The 24,993-nt window shown below is 41.0% G+C and overlaps 1 protein-coding gene across 2 annotated transcripts in view; it reads right to left on the bottom strand.

Moving 5' to 3' along the window:
• Positions 1-24,993, bottom strand: part of LOC104565524 (ankycorbin) — a 76,778-nt gene that overhangs the window by 11,560 nt on the left and 40,225 nt on the right. For both annotated transcript variants that reach the window (XM_088531387.1, XM_088531388.1), the window contains exons 2-7: positions 21,909-22,039; positions 7,211-7,299; positions 5,422-5,486; positions 3,205-3,262; positions 2,501-2,571; positions 1,212-1,318 (exon numbers count right to left, since the gene is read on the bottom strand). In XM_088531387.1, coding sequence (XP_088387513.1) covers positions 1,212-1,318; positions 2,501-2,571; positions 3,205-3,262; positions 5,422-5,486; positions 7,211-7,299; positions 21,909-22,039 — 521 coding nt within the window. The remainder of the gene's footprint in view (positions 1-1,211; positions 1,319-2,500; positions 2,572-3,204; positions 3,263-5,421; positions 5,487-7,210; positions 7,300-21,908; positions 22,040-24,993) is intronic.

The raw sequence follows: 24,993 nt of genomic DNA, 5'->3' as shown, positions 1-24,993 counted from the left end.
AACAAGACAGGAAGTTGGACATGCCATTTTCAAACATTCCCCCCATTAGAGCTTCTTCCAATCAAAAACATGAACAACTGTGTGAACAGGAGATGCAAGACTAATCTCCTTAGCAGAAGGACAGTGGAAAAGGTAAATTCCATGTTGTATCATTTTCTTTGCTTCTACACACAGCACTAAAAAAAAGAACTCCAAGTACTGCTGTATCTATGACAGAAAGGCTTTCATTCAAACTAGCAACATCTTAACACTGTTGATTAAACACTAATTAGTGATAAGAAGGCAGAGGCCCTGGAGTGGTCAGCACCTTAAGCTCAAAGCACAGATGAGATAGTTCAAAGTAGCCAAGGGGATAAAAGGGTTTCCTTTAGAAAGTTTAAAAGAAAGACTGCTCTAATAAACTTTGGACTGATATAAACCAAGTTAAGGCTCAATCTTATTATCCTAGGTGTTGCCAGAGAACAATATGAACATTGTATCTTATATAACAATCAAGATTGCCATCACTTGTAAGTGCCAAGTTATCTCAGCAACCTGCTTTACTTTCACAGTTTTAATAACTGTTTATAAAAGGCCAGAATTTTCAAAGACTGTTGAACCTGGTCATTACCATCATCATCAAAACAAGTACATTTTTTTCACTACAGGGTGTTCCTGAACACAATACTATGCTGCGTTAGATGTCTATTGATGCAACGTATCTGTATATGTTCCCTCTCTGAGAAGACAGCATCTCCACTATCAAAGTTTCACTATACTTTTTCCTGCTGCTGTCTTGCAACTGCTGCAGCATTACAGTAGAGAAAAGAGCCTCCGTGGATGTTGCTCTCAAGTAGCAATCTCTTTAGGATTAATGTTAGAGACACTATTGCATGTCAAGAACAGAGTAGCATTTAAAACTGGGACATTTACAAAGGCATGTGCATGTAAGTGCTATCAACCAAATTCCTGAATGAAGGATTTACGAATGGCGTTGACACTGCCCTGGTAGCCCAAGGAAATTCTTACAGCACATCTAATTCTAGTTACCTAGTTTCTTTTACACATTTCCCTTTATCCAGAACTCTGTAAGGCTTCTCAATAATCAGGGTATGCTCTCTGATACAGGAGGCATGAATTCACATAACAATTTGGGAAGGATTCAGGAAGAAAGCTTCATTTGAGAGTCAGCCTTGGGAAAGAATTAACATGGTGATATTAGTTTGCTGTACCTTCCATTTTTATCCCTAGTGTTGACGTCTGCTCCATGATCCACGAGGTATTTGCAGATTTCTGCGTGACCATTTTGTACTGCAAGCAGCAGAGGTATGTTCCCATCCTAGGAATACATATAAAGCAACTATGAACTATAATCCATTCACTTACAAGTATCACTGTAAGATTTAAATTTCTGCTATGAACTTTCCCTCTATACAGCTCATGCAAGGCACTATTATTATATTTTTCTTGTGCAGCATAAATGTAGCTGGGCTTCCTTTAACTCCCTGTTGCAATGCTGAGGATGGTATCACATCACAGCATTAAGAACAGAAATGCTTTTGCTCTCTGTAATTCTTTTGTTATTTGCTTAATGCTATAAAATTATGTTTTTGCAACTGAAATACCTTCGAATAGCTTCACAACAAAATTGAAAATTTTAACTGAGCACAAGACAAAAATACAACATTTCATAGAATCACAGCATAGCTATAGTTTGGCAGACACCAAAAGAGGTCACCTGGGGTGTGCCCATCAACCCGAAGGAGGACAAGCTTCAAGTTGGTTTATATTGCTCAGGACTTTGTTCAGTCAAGTTTTAAGCAACTCCAAGCACAGAGATGCCATGACCTTTTGGGGTCCCAGTTCCAATGTGTAATCACCTTCATGGTGAGAAATTTTCTTCCCTACAACCAATCTGGAATTTCCCAATTTGGTGCCCTGCCCAACTTGTGACTGTTGCTTGTCATCCTTTCTCTGTGCACTTCCAAAGGGGGTCTTCCTCCACCTTCCCTTTAACCTCCCATGATGTATCTGAGGAAAGCTATAAGATGCTCCCATAACCTTCTCTTCTTAAGACCAAAGAAACCTTTTCTCTCTTTAAATATTTCTGCTGGAAATTTTTTGCCTGAAATCTGTAGGGTCCCCTCCCACTATCATCTATCATATTCTGGCTGAGCTTTATCAGCATGTCACAGAACTTGGCCACATAATGGTTCCAAAGCCAGTGAAGTCGATGGGAAGACTTTAATCTAAATGTATGATAGGTTTTGAATATAGCAGAGTGGATTCTAGCTTCTTGTACCTATCCCTCAATTTAATGAACAACAAATCCTGCCTTTACCATGTTAGAGGGCAACATGCTTCTCCATCTCTGCTATGGCAAGCCACAAAAGGAACCTTCCCTGGCAGAGAAATCCAAGATAGAATACAAGAGTGGTACTGCTCTGAAGGGCTGCATCTGGGACTGACACGAGTTAGGGATGGTAAAACTGCTTTGAACTGCAATGGGAGATGTACATACCAAGTCTTTGACGTTAATTGGACATCTGTGCTCATATAGAAGTTGAACTACCTGAAGACAACCACATGTAGCTAAAAAAAAAACAAACAAACAAAAAAAAAACACACAAACATGAAAGTAAGTCCATTTTTGAAATCTGTGTTCAATGCTTCCAGCTTGCAATACTGCAGCATTAGAACAGGGCATGAGGAAAACATTCAAATATATTCCTCTGTTTTCAGGAGAGAAGAGAGAGATTAAGAGGATTAACAGCAAGCCGTATGCACAAATAAAGCTCACATTATATCCTTTAATGTTGTTTCAAACTATGAATCTTTACACCCTAAAATCAGAATCAGTTTAATCCTAAGTATACCAACTGCTCTGCATGTGCAAGAGCGAATTGTATGTTATCTTGAAATTCTCTATTCACGGTACTTATCTAGACAATATCTGAAAAACATTAGTTATCGGGACAGACATGCATCACTCAGCTACTCTTTCGTTAGTCAAGGATATCTTAAATTTAAAAAGGTGAACAAGACATGACAGACTAGAAATAAATCTCTCTAACACAGCTTGCCACAGTGTCAACTGTTTTTCCAGTCAGCAGAAGGTGATTTGCCAGATTTATACAATTAGAACCTAGAAAATGCCAAGGGGCTGAAGACCTGGATACGGCAAATAGCAAAATACATAGCACACGCTTTCAATAAAGAAGTTACCTGCAAAATGTAAAGCTGTTTTCCCAGCGTTGTCAGTGCTGTCTGCTGGGCATTTATACTACAGAGTACAAAAAGGAGCAGAAACAATAGCAATTAGAGAATCACCAAGAAAATAAAATATATGTTTGCTGCTAAGGACAGAATGCTGAACATGTTTGACAATAGTTCTCCGAGCTACTTCAGAAAAAAACAGTGAAACAAAATATTGATAAAAGGAACATTTTTCCTCTCCACCAATCTGATCTCTCCTGTCTTGGTAACAGCTTATACTGAACTTATAGAAATATCTCATAAAGAGGAAGATATCCCTTAAAATATATATATATAGTTTTAGAACACTTTATATCAAGAAATCAAAAAGCAAAGAATATCTCTCTACTCCTCCAGAAAAGCTTCATGTTTTACATTACAATAAGAGCTAAAGCAACCGCTCTAAGGCAATTACTCTGAGCTAGTTCAAGCTTTTGTCAAAGGAAATAACACTTCATTTTCATTTGTAAAACTAATGTCTCTACATGCCTCTTACACTTTGCAGTATTTTTTAGCTAACAGATGCTAATAACCAATCTAGATTTTGAAATAATAAATACAAAAATACTCAATTATTAATCTTTATCAAGACTTGCTTTGGTAAAGAAGATTTTATTTTCAGTTTACAGTAAATAACAAAGATACCATCTTGAAATAACAGCCTTCTAGAAGACAAATATTGTAGTTTGTGGCTTTCATATGCAGCACTTACTCTTGTAAGATTTCTATATTACCATAATAGTACCACACTTTATACAAAAATGACAATATTCTGCTTGTATAATATAATTATCTAGCCTTTTTAAATTCAGTTTTACCATGTTAAACTTAGACATTCCTCACACATATAAACAGTTTACATCACATAAAGCCAGTCCACAGAAGCGATAAACTGATTCAAAGGGTATGAATAAATTGGAGATTGTTACCAATTGTTTGGCACTTACAACAATATGAACATTTCTAAATATATTTGCAATTAAATCAGCAAAATATTTGTAGCTGATAAGTGAATGGATAACAAATACTTAGTATTAAAAGCACATTCACATTGGTTGCACAAAAAGTTGGTGCTGCTGCTGCATGCGATACAATCAGTGACAGCTTGATGTCACTGTTTATGCTGTAAATGGGTTTGATTTAGAACTAATGCATCTTTATTAAGAAATCGCAAGGAGGGGAGTCCTGGTGATTAATGATGATCCCTTCCAAGGGTGCAGGAAAAGGGGAGGCAGCTCACAGTGAGTCTGCAGGGGAAAGATTGGACCCTGCCCAGTCAGAGACCTTGACACAGGTTACAGGAGACAGCAGAGAGCCCTACGGTCATTGGAGAATAGGAGCTTGGAGGTTAAGGTACAGGAACCACTCTCTGTATCACTGTGCTCAAGAGCAGTGCTATTTTGTGTGTTCATTAGTTTGTCCATAGTCTTAGCCACAGTCTCATGAATAACTCCAAACTGCATTGCTCCGATCACCTCCATCACCAAAACTCACCTGGTTGTCTGAAAGGGAAGAGATATTGTCTCAGATGGACAGTGTCTCTGCTTGTTTGCTAGTGCACATCTTCAGTCTCACTGTCACTGAAATCTTCTCTCCATTTCCTCTTCATTTTTCTTTTCCTTTCCTATCCTTTCTACCCTTCTAAGCTCTCACTGCCCTTTGCCTCACTTCACTGAGTATTCAAGCACATAGGGTATTTTCCTTATTTTACCATCTCAACTACTACAGTTTCTTCTCTCTGACTCTAAACATGAGACACGCTTCTATAGTCAATAACTGATTCTTTTAAAATGCACAGACAGAAAACATTCCCGTAGATCAGTGTCAAAGCCCCACCACAAACAAAAAATGCTTTCCCCATATATTGCTTAACCCACATGCTCCCAAAGCATCCAACTACACAGATGAAAGACAGGAAATTAGACAGGAGCTGCTTGAATTCAACCCTGCTGTGTCAGATCAGAGGGAAAAACGAAGTTGCTGACCACTCAGCGAAGACACCACACTGCTCTCCCTCCCCCATTCACACAGTGCCATGAAGATCTTAAAGGCAAGCATCTTTCTTAGTTGTAAGGAGAAAGAGAGCAACAAATAGGACTATTGTTTAGATTATTAGGAGAAGATATATGTTCCAAGAGGAATCAAAGAAAACCTTCAAAATTAAAATGAATTTAATTTTTACTTTACCTGAAGAAGCCTCTTAACGCAATCAGGGTGACTGTTCTTTGCTGCAAGATGTAAAGCGCTGTGTCCTAAGTTAATAAAAACAAAGCAAATTAAACATTCAGTCACTCCAAACCACGTAAACTCTTCTGTGACAATGATAAGATTTTGTCTCTCTTGTTCCTATCAAAGCACCAGAAAAGCAAAGATAGATAAAATAAGGTCCTGCACCAAATAGAGTATTGTTATGACCAACTGCTGTTCCAGGAGGTGCCACAGAATAGTCGTAATGTCTGAATTTATATATAGGAACCGCACAAACACTGTGCCGAACTACCCTGACAGAAGTCAGTCTAATATTGTGTTTTGTTTCTGATGGAAACAACATGTTTCTGTATGGAGAGATGCTATACATTTTGCTTCTTTAATTTTTTTTCTCTATTCTTTCCCCCTTGGAGGGAGATATCTGCCAAGTGTCTTCATGATTTCTGCCATTTTGAAATGAAAAAAGAACACAGTGGCAAAAGCAAGAATAGCCAAATTTGCTAGCTACCCCCACAACAAACTTGCATCATCCATGTACTGCACACAGAAGAGGACTTAGAACACTGTCCTCCTCTGCATCTTGCAGACTCCCTTTTCTGTTAATTTACTCAACTTTTGTGAGCTCATAGTATTACATATTGCTGTGTAATACAGTGATTTAGTCACTATGGATTTATGATGGAATACTGCGATATCTCTTCTAGTTTCATCGATAGAGCAACTGCAAGTTAAAGAGGCCAAGACAGCAAAAGAAAAAATTATCCATGAAAGGAAGAAAGAAGAAGCCAAGATTTAGTACTTGATACAGACAGTAGAGCCACTTGTGACAGCAGAATTGTACAGAAAATGATGGGACTATTACAGAAAAGGCTTTTCCTAAGTAACCAAACACTGGGGTGGCACTTCCAGGAGAGAGATGTCAACCTGTTATTATCTAAATAAAGAACTAACAAAACCTGAGGCAAAATTAAGTATGAATTCTGGTTAATAGCCTATAATAAAATATTCTCTTATCATTATATGTATATTCTGAATAATTCTTCCAGCATCCCAGACATTCTGTGTGGAGGCAAATCATTTCATTCTGTGAAGGAAATTCCCTAAGGCAGCAATGGTGGCCAAGAGATGCAGCAAACCCAGCATTTACACCTCATTACCAGAGACAGGATGCTGATAAGGTGACTGGGCTAACCTGAGCAGGGTTTCTATAGATGTGTCAACTGAAATCTAGTGAGAGGAGTCTGTGTCAAATACAGCTTCTATCATTCTCCTTATGGAGTGGTAATTAAGGCATAGGACTTCTGAGGGCTGAAACTGCATGCTTAAAAGCTCTTAGCTCTGCTTTGCCCCATATCAGCTCTTTTCACTATGTCATAATCCTAGGGAAATGTCTTATTGCAATTCCTGTACAGTTAATGGAGTTACTCGCTTGGATATATATAAAAGCAACACATTAAGATCTTGATTTAATCTATGCAAAGCCCCAAATGAAATTAACAAAAATATTGTTTAATGTAAACAATCATGTGACTATTTTGCAACTGTGTCCAATGTAATGCTGACATTTATACTGTTAAAGCAAAAGTTTGCAAGGGCTTAGGACCTGCAGTCTTCACTGAGAAAACCAGGTATATCTGAACCTGCAAATAGTACAGCTGCTTTTCCTACACTGGAAAGGAAGAAGTGGTGCTGTTATCTGCACAACCAAGAGCTAGATAGGCAAATCTGGTATTGTGTTGCATGTGTGGAGAGGTCCAGAGAGGCGTACCTGCACCATCCTGGGCTGTCACATCTGCACCGTGTGTCACCATGATCCTGAGGCATTCTGCATGCCCTTTGGTGGCTGCCAGGTGAAAACTGGAAGAGAGAATTTATATGTCACTTTTATTAAGATATAATTTCTCCTTCATTCACAAACAAAGTGCTGGCAAGTTCTCTCCTCCTTGTCCTTAGATCTTCTGGCACCCCTCCACCACCTCCCATGAAGAAAATAGCTCTGAAAGAGGGAAGGCAAATTCAAAAAGCTTTTTTATTCTTACTTTTTACACAGGTTGCTGTTTCGCTAAGTGATCCCATATACCTTATGTGCTTCTAGTTCCACCCCACTTCTAAACTAATGGCGCTAGAGATGTAATATATACCTACAGAAAGCCTGGGCTGGGGGAATTGTGAAAGGAACATTCACAAAGACTGACTTTGGCTTAGTTGGTTTACTCAGCCTGATCTCCCTCTCTCTATGGACAAAAATCTGATTTCTCTGAAGGTTTCTAAATTTGGTTTCTAAAATAACCTAAATCAATTTCTGTTTCTGAACTGTCCTTTACACAGCCAATCTTTCTTCATTGTAGATGGAAAAATCAGTGTTTGTGAATACCCCCAGGAGGAATCAAAGCTACTAGATATTTGTGAGACTATGCTAGATATGTGTTTTTCATCTTTTGGTTTGGCTTTTCACTGCAAGCATCTGCTTGTTTGGACAGTACGAAATTGTAGAGGTTACACCACAGCAGGACCCACACAAAAGCACAAATTACTAAAGGTTTAATTACAAAACATGCCTATGAAGCTATGCTGTCTTTACGTCTTTTTTACAGCTGAAGGTTCATCTTTGAAATCTTTGGCACCTCAGGAGTCACAGCAGTGGTCCTATATGTATGCTGCTGACTTGCATTAAGATGACAAGCAAAGACCAAGAAAAAACTTTTTGAAAATGGAAGAGTTTGTATCTCCATGATGCATATGGTGTCTACTCAGGTGAGTTTAAAGACATGAACACAATATAGGTGGACATATTACTCCCCATGGTCCTAATAGGAAACAACTCTGCATATCAAGCTGATCTCAGTGGAAATAAGGTAAAAAACAAATTATAGACAAAACACTTTACTATTAAATTGTGTATAAAAAGTTTAGACCTTCATGAACAGGCCCAAAACTATAAAACCCAGTATTCCAGGGACGTTTTCTAGTCTTATACTAGAAATGTTCATATTTACCATGGGGCTTCACTGTGTTAAATGATTTTTTCCCTAGAATCTAGAGGGAGTGTAACAAATCACACAGACACACCAACCACTGTATTTAAGAGTTTATATTTTAAACAACTATTTCCTTCAAATGTTAAAAACCTCACACCAAAAACTCAGCCTGTGACACTGAGAATAAGAGACCTGGCTGAGTTTCTGGCACAGAGAACGTGAACTGCAACACTTGGTTTCTCTAAACTGTAGATAATTCTCTGCCAACTTCTTGAAAGCCCAGCAGAGAAGACAACCTGCAGGCAAAGTCTGGCAAAAAGCGGAGAGTGAAGGCAGACAGGAGAGCATCTGTCTGGGCTGCTGCTTGAGTCTGCTGGAGCAGAGCCCTCTGCCAAGCGGAGCAAGCGCCGATTCCTCCAAGGAGCCCTGAAATGGCAGCGCTCAAGTTTTGACCCATTCGCCGCAGACATAAAAATACCCCGTGTGCTCATCCTCACCCTTGCTCCCTCAATAAACAAACTGACGAGTTAACACTTCTGAGAACATAACAGAGCACTGCTGCCGGCTGTTCTCTAGGCACTGGAAAACAAAACTTTATGTACTTGGTGACCAATGCAAAGTTGTATAAACATTTTCCTTTAGAAGAGGAGGTTTCTCGGGGTCTGGGGAAATGGCTGGATTCTGACAAATTCCAACACCTCTGATTTAGCCAGCACAACATACCAGCAAATGCTGGTCCTGTTTAGGTACATCTGTATAGACACACACTACAATCAAAGTCACTCAAAGATTCGGAAGGCCACGAAGCACACACTTACATTTGACAATATTTGCAAGAAAAATACATGAGTAATAATTATTGGCTAAATCGAGGACATTAAGGATTTACAGACAGACTGTTTGTGGAAGATGGTGCCAAATGCAACAAAAATATGCAAATGCAAAAGAAGTTTTATTTAGGTAAAACCAGACTGCAAAGAAAGCATCAGAGAGAGAAGAAAAACTTAACTCATTTCAGGCTCTACACCCATGAATACATCAATCTCCCCAATACAAAGAAATCCCATGGCAATTCTCATCATATACAGGTGCTTAGTTTCAGGCTTCCAAACTTTTTGCAAGTAAGAGAAGACTGGCTAATAATACAGCATCTCTCAGATGGATGGATGAAAGAAAACATCATCTGCAAGCAGCATAGGCTACATAAAAGACAAGAAAAAGATGGAAGTATGTAACAAGCACAAAAATACAGCAACTGTCTGGAGACATGAGAAGAGAGGTCGATAAGGTTTAACTCAGGGTCAGTTGTAAAGTAGCCTAAATGAAACTCTGTTGGGCTGCTACAGCTCCCTCCCATCACTTGCTGTGCACCTCCTCCCTCCCTCCTTGCACTGCTACCATCTCATGCTAGCTGAGTTTAGAGGTAATAGCCCCTGCCTTTTTTTTTTTTTTTTTCTTCTTCTTCTTCTTCTTCTTCTTCTTCTCCTTTTCAAACCTCAGTAGTGGATGCTGAGGGCTGCTGTGTATCAAGGGAGGCTCTCGAAACAAAGTTGTCTGTAGATGTTTATTTCAGTACAGAGTAATTTTTTACCAGCTAAATAAACTTTCCTAAAATATTCAAGGCAAAAGCTGCAGGTTTCCAAATGCTGCAGTTCTCACCATCTGGAAGCCTTGAGCTGGGATGCGTTCTGCTTTCATCTTTCATGAATAAACTTCCTTTTAAATGAAAGCAAACAAGTTTTCCTCTTCCTGGTTGGGCAATGACTTAAGCAAACAAAAACAAACATGTAAGGCTTGATTTGGAGCAAGGGCCGCACTGAAGGTTAGAGTAGCACTCAGCGTAAAATCCCATTTTCCCTTCACAAAGAAACCTGTTGCTGCTGCTTACAGCCACATGTGTTGATAATCCAGGCTGAACAGAGACAATTGATTGAGGTAGATTATTTCATTGCTTCAAAACATTTCTAGGCTTTTCACATTTCAGGTCTTTTAGTTTGTCTCCAGACCTTTCAATGCAAGAGAGCAGCAGCTACTCTTGCCAGTGGTTTCCAACTGGATCCAGCTATAAAGTCTGCACTGGAAACCTACCTGCCTGCAGCCAACAAAGATCAGTTGGTTGATACTGCTTTTCTCCCACTGGGAAAGTACAGGTACCAGAACTACTCAGTCCTTACCAAGACTCAATGAAAAATGGCATTCTTCAGGAAGAACATAAAATCCGGATGGAGAAAACAGTCATGAGAGTAAAAAGGAACAGCAAAATTTCATTTGATATTTGGGGTCAACTGGAAAACTATCACCCCGGAGTCCTGGCAAACTCAATTTTCCCTCACTCAAATAACATTTTCAAGTGTACCAATAGAGGCGGCGTTCACAAACACTTGGTGACCGAACAGAGTGTATAGCTGCATTTGACATCCCTGAACTAGTTGTAACCACTAGATTTCTTACAAATAGGAGATAGCAACTGGCAAAGTGCTTACTCCTAAATAAGCCTGTCCCTTTTTCAGGGCAAAGGATATTTTCCGTGTTTTAGTTATCGAGTCAAGCTAGCAAAGGAGAAAAGACTTCCTCCATCACTGCCTGACAGAGCACAAGAGTTCAGATAAAACTGGTCTTTGCTAAGAGGCTGAGAGTAAGTGTTTCCAGAAATTATTCAAATGCCAGACAGTCTAACTCACAAGCAGAAAAGCACTGTAATTTTCACTACTTAGCTCATACCAAGCATTTCTTGATAGCTAGAACTGAATTGATCCACATTTAAAGGTTAGTCATGTAAAAATGGGGCTAACTGTGCTTGTGGAGGTAGTCAGCAACAAAATATGGGTCTGCTAAATCTGCGTTCTCTGTTTAACCATTTACAGAGCTACATCCTGCATAGCTGATCACAATCCTCTTACCGAATGTTATTTTGACAGCTGGCTTAAAACAAGTAGGTGGTCCTTAGAGCTAGGGAAAATACCGCAGACATCGAGTGGAACATGATGGAATAAGAATCAATAAATATGAAGTCTTAATTTAAAACACTAACCTTCTAACATCAGGAAATTTCTATTTGTGCAAAGAAAAAAAAATTTTTAAAGAGAAAATTATCATGGGCTCCATCTTTGCTGGCAGGGTCATACTCAAGAGATGCTTTGGGGTAGAATTAGTGATCTCAGGTGCACAGAATTGCTCCGTGGCCTGAAAGCAGGGTACTTACTAAAACCTAAAGCAAATAAATAAATAACGTGATTGAATTATGGATGCTAAATGAATAGGAAATGGCAAATACAAAATTATAACAAACGTAAGGCAAAGTCAAACTCACATACAAGCCACATACTGTAACATACTCTCTTTCTCTGCCATTTTAACCTGAGTGCTCTAAAAATATTTTAAGTGCAAGAATGTTTGAAATACACTATGAACTCACATACACCCATTGTCAAGGTTTATTTTGAGTAAAAACATCCCTCCCCAAAGCCGATCATTCTTAATTTTCTAATGTACATCAACTCTCTTGTTGAATTTTAAAAAGCTGTACTTGTCTGCCAAGAGTTTCATGATTTACAGTTTCCTGACTGACCGATACCTTCACAGAAACAAACACCACAGATAAAATAATGATACAGAGCTGCCTGGAGCCTCTGTGATGCTGATTAAAAAAAAATACTGAAGTGGAAGACTTTCAACTTCTGCTACCAGGCCAGACAGGCAAGTGATTTGCCGATCTCACTCAGGAAGAGACCCACTGATAATTTGGCTGCTTTTCTGCACTGAGTTGAACTTTTACACATTTTAGAGGAGGCAGCATCTGGTTTAGAACAACTATAGTGATTTCACAGACACCGTTACCCCTCGAACTACACTCCAGGTCAGTCAAAGCCTCAATTTCCACTTCAGTAACACCAGCAGAAATAAAGATATTCGATGGTATCTGGCTCTTGATTGCTTTCCAACACAGGCTGGGCAGCAGGAGTGCCAGAGTGAGCTGACACAGGCAAGAAAGGGCCATGAGGACAACTTGGGCAGCATTTCTGTGCATAACAAGTACCTGCAAGAGCTCCACAGCGAGTTCAAGACAGTCTCCTCTGTCATGTGGTAAAATGGCCCATAATTAGAGAGGAAGGGTTTATCTGTTTATCTATTTTTATTTATTATATTTATCTATTTACCTGGGAGGAAAAATGGTTGAAAACAAAAGCAACATTTCCCCCGTTTCATCACACTGTCACAGGAACAGCCCTGCCAGGGCAGGGGAAGCAAAAGGGCTGTCACGGCTGAGGTGGTATTTCAACTTAAAACTAAAAAACAACATTAAACCCGAGGCATTTCCCTGTGAGGGTCACCGAATTCTTATCTTTCCCTGATTGCATTAGTACAAGAAAGCCTTTCATTTCAGAATATATATGTCTTAGGAACAGCCAGTTATTCAACTGCAGAGGAAATTCAGCCAAAGCTCAGTACTGGCAAGCCTATCAAGCCCAACTATTTTGAGATATGTTACCCATCTTTGACCCAGGAGATGAAAAAAGGGTCCTTCCTCATCCCTTTTACTGGTGCAGTAACCGCAGAGGCAGATTTCAGAAGCACCAGCTTAAGTTACCCACATCCCACTGTTGCTCTCGTCCCTCTACCTGCACTGTCCCCATTTCAACGTTGGCTCAGCTGCAATAAAGCGTTAAAAAAGGACAGCAACTTCCATTACAGGGACATATGTCTAATTTGCACCTTTTTAGATACTGTTTTTGGTTGAGAACTTCAGTTTAATGTCAACTTCAGCTACACAACGCACCAGGCTGTGCAATAAGGAATCACTAGTCTCCATGCTCTCCTTTAAAAATGCCAAAAGAAAGACTGGCCTGTTGGAAACACAGATTAAGGTTGCCAGCTAACACTGCTACCTGTGCACAGAGGCATAAGAAGCGAACAAACCTCACAACTCAGTCAGAATGTGAACCTCCTTAGATATCCTGAGAACGGCATGTCTTTTGGATGAGAAATCAGGGCAAAAGTATAGTTACTGACAGAAAAGACCTTTAAAAAAAAATCTCTGGGAGTGACAATGCATGCTGTACTCGTACAATCAGTTGATAAGATTACTGAATGCTCAGATTTTTGCTAAGAGCAGAGGGCCACTAGATAGCTAGCAAGAAACATGGGCCAGAACAAAGAACGGACTAATACTGAATACTAAGTATTTCAGGTTTATTCCAACCCCTTACACAAGAATGAGATTTTTCCAAGAGGCCAAATCTGGAAAAAACAAAAACACTGACTTCTTCCCAGCCACCTCTGCTGCTGCTGAGTATGCTCTGCAATAGAGAAGACTACAAAAACATACTTGGCCGCTCAGCTGCATTTATCAGGAATGGAGAAATACTGTGTGCTGGTTCAGCTCTGAGCCATCTAGAGAGACATGCAGCTAAAAGAAATTTCCCCTCAGAAATACAAACGTGCAAGGAGCAAACAGAGTTTTGGACTAGCAGATGTAACCGCTTGGTCTCCTCATCAGCCTCTTCCTAGATGTGCAAAGGAGCTGCTCCTCACATCTTCCAGAATGCAGGCAGCCAAGATGTTTGGAAGGAAGGTGACACAAGCAGATGTGACTTGATCTGCAGCTGTGGGAGTTTTTTCACCTCTCTCCCCCTTACCACGAGCCTCTGTAAAGTGAAGCGGTGCACACAGCCTGTGCCCTCCCCTCCACCATGTAAGCTGGAGGCTGCCTCTGCCCCCAGGACACACAAAATCCTCTAGCAAGTCCCCCACGTGCCTCTTTTACGTTAGCATACACGCTGGAACAGCTTTCAAGAAAATACTGTTTTCATATAAAGTTTCCAGCCTTGCCTCATAGCACGAGGAATCTTGTTTCCATCACACACACCCCAAGGCTCTGGCATTAATAAAAGGCAAGCCGGCTGAACGGCTGCTTTCTTAATAGGCAGGAGGCAATTGCATCATACAGTACAGGAGCTGGCAAGCTGCAGACTCCTGACTTTAGCCTTCAAACTCAGCAAAAATATCTACCCAGCTGCTCTTCAGAGAGATTTTGGGGATCTCCAGAAGCCTTATATTTTTCATTCTCAGGTCCTTTTCCAGTAGTTCCATTTTCATAGGCAGTTTTCTTTGGCAAACTCTACCACCACATTACAAACTCCCACTCCAAGTCTGAAACATATAGCCTTTTCTCCCATCTACCATTAATTGTAAACCTAAGTGCTCACAATTTCAATTTGTTATATGAAGTTTCCTACAGAGTGCCCAATTTTAAAGGCCCTCAACAGCTACCATCAGCAAATTGTGACACAGAACTGCCAAGGGACAGCTTCACAACACTCCTAGATGTTGACAGAAAGCCCAAAAGCGTTTTGAAATGCTACTTTTATTTGGGGTGTTACAGGGTAGGAAGATGAAGGAAGTGCAAGAAATAGTGAGGCTGAACACCACTCAGAAAAATTTAGAAACTTAGAAACAAGTGCAGTGTTGCCGGTGCCTCTAAAGCCAAGCTTGAGGGATGAAGAAAAATTCCTTCTGTTTCTTCAAAGGTACAGCCTACATAGAAAGCCCAAAGGGAGCACGTTTGGCTTTTCAAAATATATGCTTTCTCATGGCTTCTCATCATAGGATGAAATTGAAATCCTGAAGGAGCCATGGAATGATTTTCATAATTTTCTCCTCGGGTTAGGTGAAAACAGCTTCGCTCAACCCCTCTGCTGCCCTTAGGTATTGCCTGCAAAGGCATATAGAAACAGAAGTTAAAATTAAGTCAAGCAATGGGAGCAAAGCCTTGGCCTCCCTCTCCCACCACAGCCTGCATGGTATTACTGCCCATGTGCCAGCAAAAGCCAATAACCACATGAAAAGTCATGAAATTTATCCCGCTACACAGAGAAATGCAATAATATGTGCCTGTATAGCAGAACTTTCACGCACTGATGACACGGCCTTGCTCATTCTCCAAGCCTATGGTTTAGAGGACCTCTTAAATCTGTTCTATAAGGTCTTTAAATGATTATAGCAATATATTTTTATTTAGTATTTCAGAGTAACTGTGTTACAGAAGTTTTGAGGTGAAAACTCCCAACTTTCTGAAAAGGGAGAGGGACTGGAAAGTAGACAGGTGCAAGAAGAGATGGCCACCTTTAGAGCTCTCCTGTGTTTTCCCTTTATTACTTTCCTAACAAAGAATAAACCTGCAAAGCACATAGCAAAAAAAAAGAGATATATAATCCACATAAATAAGCAGCCACCAGCAGAGTCTATTGTCTTGGTCTTCATTTTAGAGCTAAAAAGCAAATTCAACATTTGCATGCTGCTCTGTTTTGGCTCCCCTTCTCTTCCCAGATTTCAGCTTCCCACTTTTAAACTAGTTGCAGCCAGTTGGTGTAATTAAAACCTACACATATAGCTCATTTGGTTGCATAAGCCTTTGAAAAACACGTAAAACAACTGCAGCCCATTATGTAGCTGCAAATCCGTAAAAACGAGTGCAGCTCCAGTGCCGTCCCCTGCAGCTTGGAAGGCCTCCCTTGGAGGGAACTTCTTGAAACTTGGCCAGGTCTGGTAAAAGGTGCTTTAGAGGGACTTCTGCCAGCTGCCGAGCGCTGCCTGCCGGATCGGGCCAGTCCTGCCCTTGGAAAGAAATGAGAGACTCGGCTACCAAGGGAGACTTGCAGAGTCCCTTCACATGGCACTTTGCTTTCTTCTGGGATGATAGCCCTACTGAATGATAATGAACTGGAACAGATTATTAAGAACAGATGTCCTGCTACAGTCTCTGAAAAATAAAACAGAAGACATAAGCTGGTTCCCAGCTGAAATACTGATGGGTTGTTTTCTCCTTGAGCTCTAAACATCACCTGCAGGAAGTGGTGTGCATGGATGTGAAACCCATGGGATGCTTCTGACGGCTCAAAGCCTTTTACATGAAATAAGGAATTTGTTCTTTAGGTAACACTTGGAAATTGTATTATAAAACATAATACATGAACTCACTAGAGAAAGAATGTAAAAAGCTTCGGTTTCTCAAAAGTGAAGTTCAGGATTTTTGTAACTGGTATCAAACATAAAAGCACTAATTTCTCTAAGGAAGATAGTCTGTTCAATTACTTTTTTTTTTTGTTTTTAAAATGAAGGTACAAAACAATTCAAAGGTCTTATAAACATTTTGCCTTTTAAAAAAGCATTCAACAGAACTTAAATGTTGTTGATTTAAAATTCTGACAGGGATATAGCTAGAAACTAAAATCTGTACCATAGTGTGTCCTCCCAAAGTCTCAGCGAGGGGTCATGTACTCCAGCTATGAGCAAATGGTCTATGTATTGTTGCAGTCAAGAGGCAGGAACAAACCACTTGCATGAAGTCTACTCTTTGAATTTCATTTAAAAGCTTGCACAAGGTATGATTGTCAATATAGTAATGTTTGTACAAAATGAGGAATTTTTCATGTATCACCAAATTATAAAATGAGAGTTAAATATAGCTCTTTCATGAAGATATGTATGTTTCCTCTTGCTATGTATTAACAGTTTGCTCATGCTGAACTTAATAGTTAATTAGTCCGATTTTCCATCCTGGCAGGGGATGGTTTTATCCAACCTTGCTCAGATATTTCATTAGATTTTCTAAGAGTTAAACTAAAGTGGAAAATAACTTTTCAGGAAATTTAATATCAACAACTTGACTGAATTCATAGCAATCCTGCGGGGAAATTCCCTGCAGGAGGGAAAAGGGATAATACAAATCTGAAAACTTCAGAAAAGTTTTGAGGATACAAACGCTCTTATATCCAAACCTCCCAAGAAACTTAACTTATAATGAAGGAAGTTTGGAATAAAAAATAGATTTCAGCTATCTCTTGACTAGATACAAAGTACAGGTGGAGACCACTGTTGTCTTCTTTACTTTGTCCATACTTTGAAACCTAGACACTGATGTTATCTGGACTATTTTAAGTTAATTATGATAAAAATAAATCAAAAATTACATTGTGGATAATTTTAGGTCACTGGAACATCTATGGATTCCACTCATGCAGAGATGACAATCTTCAAATTCAGGGTAGTAAAGCTTTCTTGCAGCATCCACTCTGATAAATTTTTCAGAAGTAAATATCCTTTTCCACTGAAGTATTTGGATAAGTTTAGGAGATGACAAAAAGGCTGTGCAAAAGATACATCTTTCAGAGCATGGTGTCAGACTGAGCATTTTCAGCATGCGCACAGGACAACCATGTGGAGACTGCCTGGGTTTCAAAGGTCTTCTAGAGAATTTATTTATAGTAACTCAGAAGTGACAAGGGGAAGGTGTTGCAATTTTTGAATTCCTGGGCACCAGTCTCCCTGAGAAAATATTTCTCTCAATTTCATGTCACATCTACCTAAACTATTTTCTGTGCTTTTCTTTTCTCAAGTAGAACAGCAATAAGTCTATATTCATTCAAAAGCTTCCTTTTAGATTACCCTCTCAAAAGGTATTTAAATCCTGACTTATTTTTCAAACACTGTTGTTCTTCATGGCACTTACAGAACAAAACCCAAAAGTGAGGCAAAGAAAAGGAATACTATGTACAAGATAAACACAAAAATACTATGTACAAGATAAACATAAAAGATACAGAATGGGAATATGCTCCAAAAATTATTTTCAGCTTAGCCTCGGAGGCTAAACATTCTGGTTCAAATGAAATTATCTCATCCTTACTGAGGGACATTGGCAATAGCTTTGTGAAAGAGCCCTTGAAAAAGTGCATTTTCTGTGCCATTGTCAGGCTCATTTTTTAAAACAGCAACTAATGCAATTGCAGTTAAAAAAATCACAGAGACCTATTGTTTCATGTAATAGCCATAAGCACTTAATTCTTGTTCAGTACCTTGTAGAAACATGCAAACATGGCATGTAGACAAAATAACTTTAGGACAAGAAAGTGCTGCCATTTATACACTGTGAATCATTTCCAAATATTTTTTTTTTTCAATAGCAGCTGCAGCTTCTTTAAATAACAACCCATTTAAACACTTGCTTTTGTGGAAAGAGCAGCAATGAACAAATTCTATCCCCTCCTGAAAAGGCCCTCTTTCTAAAGTCTTTTTTTGTTAGTTTAAGTGGGATTTAAATGATCAACTTCCAAATTGGAAAGAATTGTTTTGTTGTTTAAGGACGCTAGAGACGCAGAATAGGACTACAATGGCAGAGTCAGATTTCCAGATAGGTTCTGTTACAAATGTGCTTGGCAGAAGTTTGTCTAGTGTAAGTGGGTGCAACAATGGGGCTGTATCAACTAATGCCAAGGGTGGATTTGCTCCACAGCCTTAAAACTGATTTATTGTTTAGAGAAAGGACTGAGTCAGAGGCAGGGTGGTGGTAGGGAGTGTCAGGCAAGTCTTTAAAAAACTGGCTTCATTAGTTTGACTTTTTTTTTTTTTTTAAAGGTACCAAAGACTTACAACTCCTAATGAAAACCTGGAAATATTACCACAGGGAATTTATTAGCACCTAAGAGTTCATTAGTTCAATCACCTACATTTCATCCCACACAGGCAAGCCACAAAGAAATGGATCTGTAAGAGGCAAGAGAGGATACAGGCAAAATTTAGGAATTACATCCAAAATTGAACCAGACCTACATCACATTAGATGCATACAATATTCAATAGGGGAGAGGCTTCTGATCTCCATTCTTCTCCATTCAAACAGTGTAAACATTTTACATTAAGAAGCCATTTAAATATAGAACAAAATAAAAACCTAAAAACACTCCTGTGAGCAGGAAAAGTTACAGTCCTCTACACCCCTTGTTTAAACTAGGATACTACATCAAATACTTTTCTTTAAAGAAAGATCTGAGTACTACCAGGAGCTTTTGTTGTTGTGGGAGGTTTACCTGTAAAAGGAAAGAAAACGAAAGCTTTTAGTAGAAACACATCACACCTTAAGGGAGAGTGACAGGCCAAACAAAACTGCAATATTTGTTTCTCCTTTTGTGTTTTCAAGTACATTCCCTCACAACAAAGTATTTAATTGTGCTAGGCAAGGCATTATTTAATTGAATCCATTCTGCTCTTCTGTCACCTTCAGCCCAATTATGCAAACCAGTGCATCAGCCCATGCCCACTAGGATCAATGGACCATTCCCTCAGAGAGCCTCCTCCCACAAGACACTGTGCACCCTCTTTCTAAAAGGCAGACATTTAGAGCCAAAATGCAGCCACCCTGAGCACGACTGCAGCCAGCTGCCCAAGCAGGCCTCTCTGGATCGCTCTATCCCTCACATTCCAGGTGAGACGACTGCACAAACCCCTGCCGTGGGACACGAAGGCACCACAGGGCTGCGGCTGACTCTGTGCCTCCGGGCACGCTGTCCGAGACAGACAGAGCAAGAGATGGGCACCCAGAGCCCCTGGCAGGAGCGGAGCCTGGCACTGCCCTGGGAACGTGGGAGGAACAAGTCCGGCTACGACGGACTGACGGCTGCACCTCACCTGGCAGTTGAGAACGTCGCTTGTGCATTAGTATTTTGGCTTTGGAGCCAGTGAGCGTACATGCCTGTGTATGCTGTGTATACAGACACACACAGAGGCATCAGACACATCCACACACACCAAAAAAAAAAAAAAAAAAAAAAAAAAAAAAAAAAAAAAAGAAAAAGGACTCTCAAGTGAGAAAAACGCAAACAAGACACTGCCTGATATGAATAAACCACACTAGAGTACATTTCTGGGTCATGATGCTCTGCTCCTTGGCACATGTGTCTCTCCAGATCAGTGTCATGGTTCCTACACCTGTCAGCCTCTATCTTCCAAATCTGGAAAAGAAATAACCTGAGCAGGTCTGCAAAATTTCACAAGACACTGGAAACAGAATCAATTGACTCATTGCCTTTCTGCATCTCAGAAATTGTATTTTTCTTCATTTGAGTGCTTTCTTCAAGGTTTTTTTGAAACCACTACACAGAAATACAGTAATTAAATGAGCATACTGAACTGGCAAAATTAGGGCTCTTCATAGCAGCAATCCATTTTTGTTCCAAGCAATAAAAAGAAATAGCTATATCCGTGAAACATGTAATGATCAAATCCTGTTTTTATTTGCAGATACAAGGAAACTTTACAGTGTAGTCCTCAAAGGCTGAGAAACATTGCATCAGATCCCTAGAGTAACAACAATCCCATTCCTTAAAAGTCAAGAAGCTTGTGAATTTTTATAGATAATATCAATCTTGACTCATTCCCTAGAAAAATTCGTGATGCCCAATTATATATGAAACTTGCAAAATAGGAGCTACACTGGGTATAGTACAGCTTAAGAATCGAGCTCTGAAATTATTTTGAGGATAAAAACATGAGAGGCTAGACATAGCTGTAATTCAGAAGATTCGATAGAAGTCATGCTTTAATTATGTCCATTCGCCATTTCAAAAGAAAAACATGCATATGCAGCTTTTTAAAATTAAAACCATATTAAAGCATGAAGAAAGCCCACTTGAAGTAATTAGAGGACTTGGACTAAGTCCTCTAAGTCCAGCAGTAAGAAGTTGCAGGTTAGTATGAGTCACTGCCATCATTCAATTGCCTCAGATACAAAACAGAAATAGAGAAGATGGAGGGAACCAAAACAGACCAAGCAAGAAGCAGAGCGTGACAATAATAAATACAACCCAGAGGTAATTCTTTAGAACTCATTATTTGGTATAAACTGCCTTGTGCTGCCTCTCCCAATATAGGAACTGTTTTCCTTTCTCGACATCTATCCACAGTTTTATAAAGGCCTTGGTTTTCCCAGGGTATGCCTAACTTAACAACTTAATCATCTCTCTATTCTGCAAGAAAGAGACAAAAAGTTAAGACAGCATTCATTAGTTGTAATTTTCTTACTGGAAACTTTAATTTCCTCTGCAAGTCAGAAAGTTCACAGGATAATAGAAAAGGAAGACTAGAAGAGGAAACTGCTATAATTGAGATACATATTTAGACTGCAAATGGAGTCTCTTTCATACAAAATTCTTTTGCTGCCAAATTCCAATCAAAGCAAGGAACAGTCCCAAGAATCATTAGCATCTGCAAGATTTTAAAATTCAATCATCATAATTTCAGTTCAAATTAATCTATTTAAAAGAAAAATTATCTTCAGTTCTATGCCATTAAACTGATGTCCATGGAAAAAAAATAGCTCCAGTATTAATGCTTTTTCAGAGTTTTCAATCTGTTGTGTTACATGAAATTTCTAAGTCTCAAAATAACCTGTCCTAAAAGGACACAGATCAGCCCAGCAATACAAACTTCAAGTCACCTCAATGGATTCACGATTCCGAAATGGAATTTTATATGAAGGATTACAAATACAGACCCTCAGACAGAAGCCTTCCAGAATGTACTGTGCTTCAGGTGAAAAGGAAATTGCATTTCACACTGATCTATTCTGGTTCTAGTTCCTTCAAGGGACATATACAGCCCATGCTGTTTCTTTCCATACTTACGCTCAGTTCCCAAGTTTAACGACGGACTTACGCAGTTTTGCCCTCACTATCCTGTTTGGTGGCATTGGCTCCCTTTTTACCCAGCAACGAAGCCACTTTCTCAGGATCGCCGTTCTCCACTGCCTGCAGCAGCCGGTCATCATTCTTATTCCACTCATTGGTCTGGAGGAAAAGAAAAAGAAGAAATAAATATTAGTACCAGCACAAAGCCCAGGCTCCCTTGAGCGATCCCCCACACAAAAAAGCTAACGTCCACCACAGAAAGCTAAAACAAAAATGCAACCCAGAGATATGGCACTGGCTCCGTATCTCCATAACTCTCAAGGACTAAGCAATCGGCAGGAGGGGAGATCTAGTTTGGAAACTGATTCTGTGGAACAGTAGTGCAGAAATAAACCTACTTGTTCTTACTGTGATTAAACAAGTTCTCCTTCATTTGTCTAGTCCTGATTTCTATCGTGCAGCTGCACCAGCTCCATGAGACCATCGTATACAACATGTGCACAGGCACTGAGCTGTCTCAATTCCCACCCCACCAACACAGGCTGGCCAAAACTTTCCATGTATAAGGCTTTCCCCAACCGACACTTCATAAGAGACTAACATTGTCTTTCCTAGGCTAACTAGTTTTACTAAACTCTTATCTCCCTGCCATATTTGTGACAAACAAATCAACCCACCAATAGACTGCAAATCCCGAGCACTGCTAAAAGCAAAAGATGACTGTAGAGAAATACTGTGCTGAGAATCTGCACTGTGCTGGGAATCTGCACTGTGCTGAGAATCTGCACCACCTGCGCCTTGCTGATAATGTACTGGGGAGTGTTAGTGAGCTGTCCTTGGCCGGCTGGGAATGGGGAACTATGTGGGAAAGAGTAGTTAGCCAACTCTGGTAAACAACTTTGCAGAGCTGGGAAAGAGCCTATGCGGCCGGGACATAGCAACCTCCCTAGCAACCAATCGTAGCTAACCTGGATATCCCTCAGATGCTTGTAGGTATAAATATATGTGCACTTCCGCTAATAAACGGAGCAAGATCTAAACTCATATTGGGATCGTGTCTTGTAATCCGGCTCGGCTCCCGTAAAGGCCTGTGCAGTTGTCCTGCGCCTGGTTCCAACATCTGGCGCCCGAACAGGGACACAACGGCAGGGTCGTCGGGACCTGGCGGCAGGAAGGTGCTGTGGCAGGTCGGAGATCCTGGATAGCCACGGCTGACGGGGGAAGATCCGCGGGCGGAAGATCCGGGGTCACTGCGGCTTGACGGAGGATCGCGGAAAATCCAGGGTCACCACAGCGTGACGGAGGATTGAGGAGCTGGGAAGCGGCGTCCGGTGTGAGGTACCCACACCGCCGGGACAGTGCTGGGCACAGGGTCTAGGGGCGGGGGCGGTTGAGCCGTCGGGGCCCCTCCGCGAAGACCGCCTTAACCATGGACTGGGGGGCGGCAACACAGCTATTGTATATTCTCGCCAAGCGAGAGGCGGCTGTGAGTACAAAGAAACTCTATGAGTTGTTACGATGGGCACAAGAGACGGGACATCTGCAGACTCTGGAACTTATGTATAGTGCCACTGAGTGGCAGGAGATAGGGGACTCTCTCTGCGATGCCACCATTGGGGGTAGTAAAACGGCTAAGGACTTGGGTTGTACGTGGCAAGAAGTAATGATAGCGAAGGTCCTCCTCACTCCCGCGCAATATCTGTTATGGGAACGGGAGTGGGAGAAACAAATCCAAGAGGTGGTGAACGCACGTAACATCTCGGGAGATCCGTTGTGTGGTGTGACTGGGCAGATGCTTATGGGACGGGATCTCTATGGTGACCCCGCGACTCAGCTAACCTACTCGATGCCCATGTATAATGCTTCACAGAAGCAGGCGCTGTTTTTAGTGCCGTCAGAACGAAAGGCCCCATCATTTACGATGGTGAAGCAGGGATTGCAGAAGTCCTACGGAAATTTGGTGAATAGGCTCGTGCAATCCCTGGAGCAAGCTACTGAAGAACAGACCCTCTGCAAGCTTTTGATCTGGTGCAGAGAGAATGGGTTCAAAGCCGAGGCCCACCTAGTATTCAAATCCAATGTGAAAGCCAAAAGCAAAGTGGCTGCCGGAGTCATGTCCGCCTTTGTGAGCACTTCAGGGCCGGGACCGCCACGCCACCGACAACGGCTGGTGTTTGGAGATCCATCGCCAAACCCCCCGCCCGTGCCTGCCTCTGTGCCTGCACCTGCGGCACCTACACCGTCTGTGCCCCCGCTTCCGGACCCCCCCGCATCGTGCCTGAAGAACGGCCTGGCTGGGTCCAGGACTTGTTAGATAACCTCAAAAAAAAAAAAAAGAAGGGGCGAATAAAGTGCGAATGAGATCAAGGAGACTTATGTTGCTGAAGGCTTGATGAAAGCCAGGAGGGAGGTGCAGAGGAATTTGATTCATCTTTTAAAAGTGGGGGTTGTAGAACTGTAATGCTTTAAGTGAGGACGGAAACCGTTATTAGGGCTATTGTTTCTATTTGCTATGTTCATCTCTATTATGTGTTGTGTCCTTTGTATATTGATGCTGACACGAGGTATGGTTGAAAGCTGGAAATTTGTATGATCCGTAGAGTCATAAAACTGTTGTGCGAAATAGAATCCAAGATCTTAAGAAAGAAGATGTTTGCCTGCCCAGGCTGAGAGATAAGGAGCGCGGAGGCAGCTGCTTAGCCAGGCTCACAGCCGACCTCCTCAGAAAAGCAGTTGAAGGCGGCTGCTCGACCGGGCTTGTAGCCAACTTAACTGCAAACATCCTCTAAATTAATTTGAAGGTCAAACACCCGAGAGGGAGGGAGATGAGAAAGGCAGGACCCTCAGACTGACAGCTGGGACCACTTACTGGTATGCGCACCTGCGCACCCACGAGGGAAGGTTATGTGACTGAAGGCGGAGTTTGTCCGCTCCCCGGTCTGCCTGCTGGCACGTACTGGCCCTACGTGGCAGGATGCACCGGGCATAAACAGACAGTGCAGAGAGAGGGGGGGTGAGACTCCTAACACTGAGACCCACGTTGTCTCTGCGGGGACGCCCGCCGAGTTAGGAGCCTGTCAGCAACCCTCCAATCTGCCAAATCGAGAGAATGT

Source organism: Tinamus guttatus, unplaced genomic scaffold (genome assembly GCF_059628265.1).
Source record: "Tinamus guttatus ecotype Peru unplaced genomic scaffold, ASM5962826v1 Tinamus_guttatus_pri_ptg000414l, whole genome shotgun sequence".
In the NCBI taxonomy this organism is placed as follows: Eukaryota; Metazoa; Chordata; class Aves; order Tinamiformes; family Tinamidae; genus Tinamus; species Tinamus guttatus.
The sequence above is the reverse complement of the archived record's forward strand: the minus strand, read 5'-3'. Positions and strand labels throughout refer to the sequence as shown.